The sequence below is a fragment of the Acinonyx jubatus genome, chromosome C1 (genome assembly GCF_027475565.1).
Source record: "Acinonyx jubatus isolate Ajub_Pintada_27869175 chromosome C1, VMU_Ajub_asm_v1.0, whole genome shotgun sequence".
NCBI classification, from domain to species: Eukaryota; Metazoa; Chordata; class Mammalia; order Carnivora; family Felidae; genus Acinonyx; species Acinonyx jubatus.
Window position 1 is genome coordinate 172,704,471 of NC_069381.1, and position 12,673 is coordinate 172,717,143.

The following is a 12,673-nucleotide window of genomic DNA, read 5'->3' on the forward strand; positions in this document are numbered from 1 at the left end:
ACCACTTTCTAACACAAAAATAAATTCAAAATGGATGAAAGACCTAAATGTGAGACAGGAAACCATCAAAATCCTAGAGGATAACACAGGGAGCAACCTGTTTGATCTCATCTGTAGCAACTTTTTACTAGACCCATCTCTGGAAGCAATAAAAACAAAAGCAAAAATGAACTCTTGTGACTTTATCAAGATAAAAAGCTTCTGCACCGTGAAAGAAAAGAAACAATCAACAAAACAAAAATGCAACCTACAGAATGGGAGAAGATATTTCAAATGACATATCTGACAAATGGTTAGTATCCAGAATGTATAAAGAACTCATCACACTCAACATCCACAACCCAAATAATCCAGTTAAGACATGGGCAGAAGACATGATTAGACAATTTTCAAAAAAAGAACTATAGATGACTAACAGGCTCATGAAAAGATGCTTAACATTACTGATCATCAGGGAAATACAAATCAAAACTACCATGAGCGATTCCCTCACACCTGTCAAAATGGTTAAAATCAACAACATAAGAAGCAACAGGTGTTACTGATGTGGCAAAAGGGGAACCCTCTTGCACTGTTGGTGGGAAAGCAAACTGGTACAGCCACTCTGGAGAACAGTATGGAGGTTCCTCAAAAGGTTAAAAATAGAAGTACCCTGGGACCCAGCAATTGCACTATTAGGTATTTACCCAAAGAACACAAAAAACTAATTCAAAGGGATACATGCACCTCAATGTATATAGCAGCATTATCCTCACTAGCCAAATTATGGAAACAGCCCATGTGTTGATCAACTGATGAATGAATAAAGATGAGGTATAAATATACAATGGAATAGTTGTCAGCCATAAAAAAAGAATAAAATCTTGCCATTTGCAATGACATGGATGGAGCTACAGAGTATTATGCTAAGCGAAATAAGTGAGTCAAAAAAGACAAAAAAACATATGATTTCACTTATATGTGGAATTTAAGAAACAAAACAAATGAGCAAAGGGAAAAGGAGAGAGAGACAAATCAAGAAACAGACTCTTAACTATAGAGAACTGATGATTACCAGAGAGGGGGTGTGGGAGGTATGAAAGTTGAGGAGATGTAAAAAGAGGTAAGTTTTCTACATGTCACCTGACCTGAAAAATGATAACACTAGTAGACTGTGATTATACAAATATACAAATATATTTGTGATTATAAAAATATAATATGCATCCTAAAGCAATCATTAAAAAAGCTATATAATGAGATACTTTTAAAAGTACTATGGACAAATCAAATTTTTATTGTAAAAGTATTTCAAAAACTCACAACAATACAGTGAAAAGAAAATAGAGAAAATAGGTGACAGAAAAGAAAAATTTAAATGGCACACTTAAGCTTTAATGTATCAAAAATCACATTCAGTGTAAATGATCTAAAAACACCAAATAAAAAATTGTTAAAGAACCCAAATGTCCATCGATGGATGAATGGATAAAGAAGATGTGGTATATACACACAATGGAGTATTACTCGGCAATCAAAAAGAATGAAATCTTGCCATTTGCAAGTACGTGGGCGGAACTGGAGGGTATTATGCTAAATGAAATCAGTCAGTCAGAGAAAGACAAAAATCATGTGACTTCACTCATATGAGGGCTTTAAGAGACAAAACAGATGAACATAAGGGAAGGGAAACAACAATAATATAAAAACAGGAAGGGGGACAAAACATAAGAGACTCATATATATGGAGAACAAACAAAAGGATACCGGAGGGGGGATGGGAGGGGGGATGGGCTAAATGGGTAAGGGGCACTAAGGAATCTATTCCTGAAATCATTATTGCACTATATGCTAACTAATTTGGATGTAAATGTAAAAAAATAAAAAATAAAACAAGTTAAAAAAAACGAATCCAGGTATATATTTTCTACAAGAAACTTGTTGCAAATATAGTGATATGGGTGATACAGGTAGATTGAAAATAAAAGAATATAAAAATGTATATCATGTAAACATTACTTAAAGCAAAAGTATACTAATATCAGATAAATTGGACTTCAAAATAAGGAAAATTATAAGAGACAAAGAAAGACTTTATATAAAGATAAAAGGGTCATACCACCAAGAAGGCCACCTAAATGTGTATAACCAAACAATAAACTTGCAAAGTAAGTGAAGCAAAAACTGATGGAACTCAAAGGAAACACAGGATAAATAGACTATGCACAATTATAGTTAAAGACTTCACTACTACCACTCTCCCCAAAATTAATAGAACAACTAGAAAGGAAATCATATAGAATACAGAATTACTCATCAACCTTATCAGCCAATGGGATCTGATTAATAGCTATAGGGATCTTCATTCAACAACAGCAGAATGCACATTGTCTTCTAGTGTCCAAGGAGCATGTACCAAAATAAACCATATCCTGGACTATAAAATAAATCTGAAATATCATAAGGAATTGAAACAATAGGGTGCCTGGGTGGCTTGGTTAAGCATATGCCTTCAGCTCAGGTCATGATCTCACAGTCTGTGAATTCCAGCCCTGAGTCGGGCTCTGTGCTGACAGCTCAGAGCCTGGAGTCTGCTTCAGATTCTGTGTCTCCCTCTCTCTCTGCCCCTCCCTCACTTGTGCTCTCTGTCTCTGTCTCTCTCTCAAAAATAAACACAAAAAATTTTTTTTAAAAAATTGAAACAACAAGGAAATCAATTTACAGATCAGTAACAAAATTCCTCAAAAATTGGAGATGAAACATCATACTTGCAAATATTCTGTATGTCAGAGAGGATTTCTCAAAGGAAACTTAAAATGCAGTGAAATGTATATAAGTGAAATAGAATGTTATCAGCATTTGTGTAATGCAGCTAAAACAGTGCCGAGAGAAATTTATGACAACTAAATTAATACATTAGAGAAAAGGAAGTCTCAAGTCAATGATCTAAGCTCCTATTTCAAGTCCTTAGAAAACAAAACATCAAAACAAACTCAAAGGAAGAAAATAAGAATGATAAAAGGAGAAATTAATAAAATTGAAAACAAAAACAATAGAGAAACTAAAGAAACAGAGCTGGTTCTTTGAAAGATCATAAAAGTATCTAAATTTTAGTGAGATTAGCAAAGTAAAAATGAAAAAGAAAAGACAGTAGTTACCAGTGTCAGGAATGAAACAGATTTAACTGCAGACCTTCAGATAGCAAAAGAACAATAAGAGAATACTAAAAATAACTGTATGCACAAAAAATTGACAATATAGATGAATTGAATCAATTTCTTAAGAGATAAATACTACCATAAATCACCAAACATTAAATATATAACTTGGATAGCCCTCTAACACCAAAGGTAATGGAATTTATAATTTAAAACTTATTAAAAGAAAACTCTTCATGCCTAGATGGTTTCACTGGAGGAATCTGTAAAATGCTTATAGAGTAATTAACATCCTACACAACCTATTTCAAAAAACAGAAGAGATGAGAGCACCCCTCAATTCATTTTATGAAACTAGTGTATTCCCTAATACCAAACCAGACAAAGACAGTGAAAAAGAAACAAACTAGAGACCAAGCTATATCCCCAAGGAATATATATGCAAGAATTTCTCATGAATTATTAGCAAATATAATTCTGCAATATATAAAAGGAATTATACACCAAGACCAAGTAGAGTGTGTTCCAGGGATACAGTCTTGTCCAACATTCAAAAATCCAATCATGTGATCAATCATGTTAATAGGCTTTAGAAGAAAAACCATATGATCATATCAGTCAATGCTTAAAAAAATTGTAAAAATCAACACTCATTCAGGGCTAGAAACTGAGAAAAATTGCAGTATAAGAAACTTTATTTGACAAAGAACATTTAAAACTATAAGTTACATTTTACTTAATGGTGAAAAAGCTGAATGCCTTCCTCCCAAGACTGAGAACGAGGCAAGGATTTTTACTCTACTACTCTTACTAAACACAGTCCTGGAAGTTCTAGACTTCGCAATAAGGCAAAATAAGAAAATCAAAAGCAAAAGATTGTAAAGGAGGAAATATTACTTCAAAAGATTCCAACAAAAACACCTAGATCTAATAAACGAGTTCAACAAGGTGGCACAATACATGATAAACATGCAAAAAAGAATTGTATTGCTGTATATGAGCAATGAACACATGGATACAAAAATTTACAATTGCTTAAAAAAATACATAGGTGTAAATCTAACCAGAGATGTAAAACTTGTACAGGACTTATATGCTGAAAATTACAAATTGCTTACGAAAGAAATAAAAATAGATACAGACACAAGGAGTGATATGCAATGTTCATGGATTGGGTGACTGAATCTAGTCTGTATGTCAGTTCTCTCCAAATTAATGTACAGGTTTAACACAATTTCTGTCAAAATCATAGCAAGATTTTTTTATAGGTATAGGCAAGAGGATTCTAAAATTTATATAAAAAGGCAAATGAACTAGAATTGCTAAAACAGTTTTGAAAAAGACCAATAAAGTAGAAAAAAGTTTACCCTATTTCAAGACTTACTACATACTTACAGTAATCAAGACTGTGTAGTTTTGGTGAAGGTGCAGAGCAATAGATTAATGAAACAGAATGGAGAACACAATAGTCAATCCACACAAATATATCCCACTGATTTTTGATAAAGGCACAAAAGTGAGGCAACACATGCAAAATGCGAAAGATATCCTTTTCAATAAATGGTGCTTGTGAAGTTGGACCTCCATGGGTAAATAAAATGCACATTGACTTAAATCTCACATCTTATACAAAAATTAACTGAAAATGCATCATGGACTTAAATGTAAAATGCACAGCTATAAACATTTAGAGAAAAACACAGGGAGAATCTTCAGTGTGTAGGGATAGGCAGAGTTCTCAGACTTGACACCCAAACCAGGACTCATAAATGGTAAAGGTGGCAAATTGGGCTTCATCAAAAATAACATTTGTATGTATGCATGAAAGGCCTTATGAAGAAGATAATAAGATTACCTAGAATGAGAGAAAATATTTACAAACTTACATCAAAGAACTTTCAAAACTCAACAGCATGAAAACAATTTATCAAATTGGAAAGTGGGCATAAGATATGAAGGATCATTGCATTGAAGAAGATAGTCAGATGGCAAATACACATGAAAAGATGTTAACATTGGTATCCATTAGGGAAAGGTAAATTAAAATCAAAATGAGGGATCACTATGCAACTATTAGAAAGACTATAATAAAAAATAGTGGGAATACCAGATGTTGGTGTGGAGATGGAAATATGGTCCACTTGTACATAGCTATGAGAATATAAATTGGTACAAACACTGCCATAAACAGTGGGCAATTTCATAAAACACTAAACATGCAACTATAACATGATCCATTTGGGCATTTATCCCAGAGAAATAAAAAATGTGCGTGTACACAAAAGCCTACACATGAATGTTTATAGCAGCTTATTAGTAATAGTCCCAAAGTACAAATATCTCAGATAATGGGTGAATGGCTAAACAAATTCAAGTATGACAAATTCATGGGATACTACTCAGCAAGAAAAAGGAGTGAACTAGTAATACATGCAACAACTTCCATGACTCTCCAGATAATCATGGGGTAAAGAAAGTCAATCCCAAAAGCTTACATACTATATGATTCCATTTCTATAATATTCTTGAAATGACAGAATTAAAGAAATGAACAGAATAGTGATTTTCAGGGTGTAAGGAAATTGTAAGGGTAGACTGGCAGAGGGTGTGGCTATAAAACAGCAAGATGAAGGAATTTTGTGGTGATGGAATTATTCTGTATCTTGATTATATTAATATCCATATTGGTTGGTGTGATTTGTAAGATAGTTTTTGCTTGCTTGTTTGTTTGTTTTTTGTATTCTTTTACCAATGGGAGAAAGTGCAGGAAGACTACCCAGGATCTCTCTGTATTATTTCCTGTAACTGCTTATTAATCTTAAAAAAAAATCCTGGAAAATAATTTATGCCCTATTTGGTCCAACCCTTTCATCTAATTTTAGGGAAATCTAGGCCAGAGAGAGTTAGTGCCTTCCTCAGAGTCACAAAGTTAGGTAGCAACAGAAGCAGAATTACAGTCCAAGAAACTAGATTCCCATTTCACATTCTTCCATCATGACATATTATTCCCATGACTGTGACCTCTCCAGCCAGAGTCGCTCTGCTCTTCCTGGGGCAAAGCTTCATTCTCTTAATTACATGTATTTTATATATTCAGTACTTCTGTGAATTTCTAAGAGCTTGCTTGAAATTTAGATGAAGGCCTACCCTAGTATGCCACAAAACTGGAACTTAACTTTATTGGTATCATGTTGTGTTATTATGATTTAATATTTATACAACTACTGTAGTCATCTCATTAAGTTTAAGAAATGAAATTAGAATAAGGATATTCATTATGATATGACTTATTTGGTTTCTGTAATATAAGGTGAATATACAGTCACTATGAACTGTGTAGCCATCATGTTTTCACAGCTTTGTTTCCAAATGTTAATATATATACTTTATTCACTGGATATTGCACTTGATAAAATTTAAGTAGTAGCCCCAATAAGCAGATGAAAGCTTCTTCCTACGTACACATTTTCTTTAATTATGTTGAGTGAGAAGTAAATAAGGCAAAGTTTAAAACTTCTCTCTTACTCTTTTACTAATTGTGAAAAAGGGTTCATGTGTCAAAAGAATTATACGTTATTAGTAATAGAATAATAAAGCTTTCACAAGCTTTATTTGTAAGCTATTTATTATATATTCTTATTAATCTCATGTTTGCCTTGTAATAATTTTTTGAAATATTTTTTTTTAATTTAAAACATTCTTGCTCTTTGTATTCATTAAATGATCGGGGGAAAAATCTTCTTAGCTTAGTCATTCATGAAACTGGGCTGATGTAATTACTCAACAAGGAAATTCAAATTAAAAACACTTTGAGATAGCATCACTCATCCAGTAAGGTGACAAAATAAAAAGACTGTTCGTCAATGATGTCAGTGAGAATGAGAAGCAACTAGAACTCTCTTATTGCTGGTGGGAATGTAAAATGGTACAATTACTTTGCAAAAACAGTTCAGTGGTTTCTTATAATGTCAAACATAGAGCTATTCTATGATTTAGCATTTCCATTGTAGATATTCAGATTTTGAAAACAGATGTCCACAAAATGATTTTATAAGGATGTTTGTAGCCGTTTTATTTATAACTAAGATATAGCAAATGATACATACAACATCTGAGAAACTCCAAAAGAAGCCAGACAAAAAAGAATATATACTATATGGTTCAGTTTTATGGATACAAGGACAGACAAAACTGATTTATGGTGATGAAATTATAGCAATGGTTACACATAAGAAATGTGATTTGACTGAAAGTAGACATTGGAGAACTTTCTGGGATGATAGAAATATTCTATATGTTTAGTGATATGGTGGATATATAGGTATATACATTTATCATAACACAATCTGTGCAATATGATCTATACATTTTATTGCTTATAAAAAAATCTGAGGCTTGTAGAGCCAAATATTTTGGATATGAATTCAGATTCTCGCCTCACAAACTGAGACCTTCCGGAATTGCAGCCCCGAGGTGCCTGGTTGGTTCAGTCGGTTAAGCATCTGACTTCGGCTCAGGTCATGATCTCATGGTTTGTGGGCTTGAGCCCTGCGTAGGGCTCTCTACTGTCAGTGCAGAGCCTACTTTGGATGCTGTTTCCCTCTCTGTCTCTCTCAAAAATAAATAAACTTAAAAAAAAAAAAAGAATTGCAGCCCCTATATGTATTATGGAGGTAATAATAATCCCCATCTCATAGATTCATTATGAGAATCAAGTGAGGTAATGTATGCAAAATAGTTACTAGGGAACTAAGTTCTGTTTTAAGAAAAAGACATGTCTTATCATAAAAAGATCATAAAAAGATAATGATTTTTTAAAAGCTATTGTACACAATTATAACGATATCAAATGTTATTAATGATAAACAACCTTGTTACCACTGAAATGATTCTATGTAGTGTACATCTTAAGTATTTGAGGGTAATATATTGTCTTATTAAGAGGACAATATAATTTAAAAAGTAGAAAAAAATCATAGTTTACAAATATATCTTATTGTAAAACAAATACAACGAACACACCACCTAAAATTTTAAAGTTAGAAATATAAAAAAATTGGTAATCCTACAATCTATTATAACCACATTTACTATGTTTTAATATTATATGTGATCCTAACGATCAATACAACTCATTTTTTTATATGTAAACTTTTTCATTAGTTTGAATCATTGAGTACATATAGTTTGGTATCTGGCATTTTCATTTTTTTAATATTCCTTAATGTAGCTTTTCCCCCCTTTTTTCTACTTTTGTTGTAAGACCAATGGTATTTAATATAATTTTCAGCATATATTTTGTATCTTTTAGTTTCCTGAGTTAAACACTATAAATTTCTTTTTTGATGACTAAAAGCCCTCCTTAAACATTTAGTGAACAACAAAAATGACAATGTCTTAATTAAATCTGTGGTATTCATAAAAAAGACTCAACTATAGAGAACAAACTGTGGGTTGCTGGAAGGGAGGTAGGGGGATGAGCTAAATGTTATGGGGATTAAGGAGGGCACTGAAGTGAGCACTGAGTGTTATATGTAAGTGATAACTCACCAAATTCTACTCCTGAAACTAATATTACACCATATGTTAACTAACTAGAATTTAAGTAAACACTTGAAACATTAAAAAAAAACTTATTAAAAAAGCATATTTTCAATTTAGATTTTTAATAGCGTATCACAAAGTTTTAGGATTTGCAGCAAATTAAAGCGTGGCATTTTCAAGATTTAATATTACCACCAGTTTTTAATGTCATCTGGAAGTCTTATAACTCAATAGGACTTATTCATGATGTGTTAAATCAATTAATGCCTCTACCAATCTTTTTAAATAAAATGTTAATAAACTAAATACATTTTTATTTAGTGTTTACATTGTGCAAGACACTGATACCAGTCCAGGTATGAATGAGGAAGGAATGAACTGGTGGACCCAGGACATCTGTGGCAGTTTCTGCTTGATCAACCAGAGACTGAATTGTTTATAAGGCCAAATTCAAATGATAGATCTATGTTGTTTAACTGAACAACAAATAATATGGTTTACTATCACTTAATATTGGGAGGTTTCATATAAAAGTTCAGATTTCTGACCTCATCTCACATATTTAAAATCTGACAACTCTGAGTTGGAATTGCCCATTTCCACAAGCCAACAATGAATTGCAACTGAGTTCTCCACTTAGGGCATACCTCAAGTTTTCCGGGACACCACCCAGTCCGCCTCATTCAAGTTACCTGCCATGTTCAACATGCCCTCCTCATTAGGAAGAGCAAATAAGTAGCAAAGAGAAAAGAGAGACTGCAGTTTGGGCACTGTGCTTTCTTTTAATAGGCGCCACATACTTGATGAAAGAAGAAAAACAAACTGGGAAAAAATACTATGATAAAATGGATGAGAGGGTGGATAGAACTCTTGCTTCCAACTTCAACAGCTTTCATTTAATGACCAAAACTTTTTTAATGTTGTGCATGGGTAGGCATTGAATTATCATGTTAAGCATAGACTACTTGGTTCATTTACTACCTCTCTTACCTGCAGCTGTCTCCCTTTTGAAGTTCCTCATGTGAATGTTTTTCTTGATTCAAAGAACAGTCTAACATGACATAGTATTGTTAAAATGCAAATCTTCTTTGAATTTTACAAAGGCTGAAGAAATAACTTTAACAATTGGCCAAGCATTTGACCTGGCATACAGGAAATTTCTAGAATCTGGAGGGAAAGATGTCGAAACAAGAAAACAGATCGCAGGATTACAGAAAAGAGTGAGTAAACTAAACTTTTTGTTTCACATTTGTGTGATGTAAGTACAGGGAAACTTGCATATCATCAAACAAATTTAGAAGGCCTGCCATTAAATTTCCCCCACACTGATTGGAACTGCTTTCACTGTGTTCCTATAATTTTTCATTCCTGATCCCCTGCACAGTTTTTAACCATTTTATATTGAATTCCCACAAGAACTTAGTGTTCTCATGTGACTTTGCTTCACTTCCTGATGCTTCTCATGGGGATCAGAGCAGCAGAAGCAGCAGATGCTGGGTAAGTGGTTTCCCATGCAGATCAGATTCCTTTGTAATTAAATTACACCCTTTCTCCACTCTTCAAAATCATCATAAGCAAGTTTCACTGTCTTGCGGTTATACTCCAAGATTATGGGTAACAGATTGCATAGTGCAACAAGAAAACACAAAGATGAGGTATTAGAAACATGGAATTTGCACACATGTAAAAACATATTTTAAATTTAATAATATCTTTCCAGCGACCTAGAATTCCCTGATGTTTCCCAGCTTTTATCAAATAATTTTGTCCCCTGTGCAAAAAGTACATTAAAATTTTAAATAATATGAAATCATATTCATTAATGTAGCCAATATAACAGCCAGTATCTTACAAGAACAAATTTCTGAAGGTTATTCAATAATCATTGCTTTTTAGATTCAAGACTTAGAAACCGAAAACATGGAACTTAAAAACAGAGTGCAAGATTTGGAAAGCCAATTAAGAATAACCCAAGTATCAACATCTCCAGTAAGTATAGAGACTATGTGCATGTTATCCTTAGAAACAAGACTTCTTGGGGATAAAACATCTCTGGATTATCAGCTCTGTGATGTTGCAAATAATACTCTGGGATCAGTAATTTAAAACTAAATATGGGTAGAGATGAAAGGTGCTAATTAAAAAATTACAATTACCTAGGTAGTTCTGACCAGAGTTGTTTTTTCATGTTGCTCTTTTTGCTCATGTTTTGTAGAATAAGTCCTCCCTCAGTTTGTGGCATATTCTTTTCTTTTATTTCTATTGATTACTATTTACTGAGGTTAGATTTAAGGACCTAAGCCAATCTACCCTTGGAGTGTTGAATTTCGTTATAGAAATTGAATTGTTTACAAGACTGACTTTGGTTTCTTATATTGCATAGCAAGGGTTTCCACTGGGAGTGATACAGTTGTATTTCAGACGCTAAAATGAATGGTAGTCTCTGCAGACAAGTCTCAAATATTTATAGTTAAATTGTTTACTTTTGGTTTATCATAGATTTGAAATCCTTTCCCCAATACCATGTATGATGTCATTTTTTTGCGATTTTGGCTAAGGGAATCTTTTGGAGGAGGAAGACGGAATTTAAAACAACATTTTTTTCTGGCAAAATACATTTAGAAAACTGTCTTTCTTCTTGAATCATCTGTGCTACCGATCTCTAGTAAAGTATGTTTTATTTTGCATTTTAAAAATAGGAATCTATAACATGGAATGATGCTACAAACTAAAACACAATTATGGCATTTACAAACTTTTAAAAAGAATTTTTGTTTCTAATTTTTATTTGCAAGTCCATTTTGGTTCAGACTCTAGGCTAACTCAGTGGAAAGATCTATCTATCTATCTATCTATCTATCTGTCTACCTATCTATCTAATATTTCACCAATTCTTCATCCTAAAAATGCTTGTATAAGGAATTTTATTCAGGTTTTCAAATTGGCGTGCCCTGGAAATGGTTCAAAAATGCTTCTTTCTTTTAAACTCACACTTTTCCATCTTTCTCACTGAAGCAGTTGTCATTTCCTTTGCTTGACATATACATATGGTAGTGGGGCTGATATGGCCAAAATGAGAGAGCTTGGGAGTGAGGAGGTTCCTACATTCCTATGTACCTTTGTTATGCACAATGAGACGTCTTTATTATAATATTCCTTCCTGTTTTTTTTCTTCTCTTCACTGCTATCATTGTTTGCTTCTCATCAGGATTATGATTTTTTTTTTCTTGCCTCCCTGGTCCCAAGGAATAGAGAATCAGCTCAAACTCCTGCCAACATTGGTCCCAAAATGGAGTAACACCATTTTGTGTTTTGTTGAAAGTCTTACTATAAGTTATCTTGTGAAACAAACTATAAGTTATGTGAAATAAACATAAATGAAAGGAAGTTACCTTCTTAAGCAGTCTTAATAAAGCGTTGTTCCTAGATCTCATTGCATATGAATAGTAGCTTTATTTTAGTCTTTATGTTTGCAAAGGAATAAAATAAGATCCATTACCATTTTGGATACAAACCCAAAGCTTGCTCACTTTTTACACTCTGTCTCTAGACACAGAACTAAGACCTTATGTTGAGGGGAGAGGTGGATCTGGGAGGAGCAGAGGAGTCTGGGGCATGTTGATGAATCATGAAATAGCACTCCGTTCTTTTATTTCCTAAAAGCAGGCACTGCCCTAGACTACCACTAAGACAACTGAGAAGAAGGTAGGTCAGGATGGGGGTTATGCATGTGCATTGGTGATCTGACATGGTCACCAAGTCAGCTTCAGAAATGGCAAGGGTCAGGAGGAATGAAGAGATGACACTTGTATCAGTTCCCTGTGATCCTCTGGCTGAGATAGCCATCACAAGCAGTGACTGTGACAGTTGATATGTAAATGAAACACACAGACTGTCTGTATGTTCATTTATTTAGCAATTCTATTTGGTAGAGTCAGTTATATAAAAAACAATAATGTGATTCAAATAGCCTGTTATTAAAAAGGATTAGC

General features: G+C 33.3%; 1 protein-coding gene across 18 annotated transcripts in view; it reads left to right on the forward strand.

Annotated features, from left to right (window-relative positions):
* GULP1 (GULP PTB domain containing engulfment adaptor 1) overlaps nucleotides 1-12,673 on the forward strand; it is a 741,807-nt gene that overhangs the window by 704,889 nt on the left and 24,245 nt on the right. For 14 of the 18 annotated variants that reach the window (XM_053215424.1, XM_027054946.2, XM_053215420.1 and 11 more), the window contains 3 exons: nucleotides 9,785-9,901; nucleotides 10,098-10,178; nucleotides 10,578-10,670. In XM_053215424.1, coding sequence (XP_053071399.1) covers nucleotides 9,785-9,901; nucleotides 10,098-10,178; nucleotides 10,578-10,670 — 291 coding nt within the window. The remainder of the gene's footprint in view (nucleotides 1-9,784; nucleotides 9,902-10,097; nucleotides 10,179-10,577; nucleotides 10,671-12,673) is intronic. The other 4 variants (XM_027054979.2, XM_053215429.1, XM_027054988.2 and 1 more) reach the window with 2 other exon arrangements.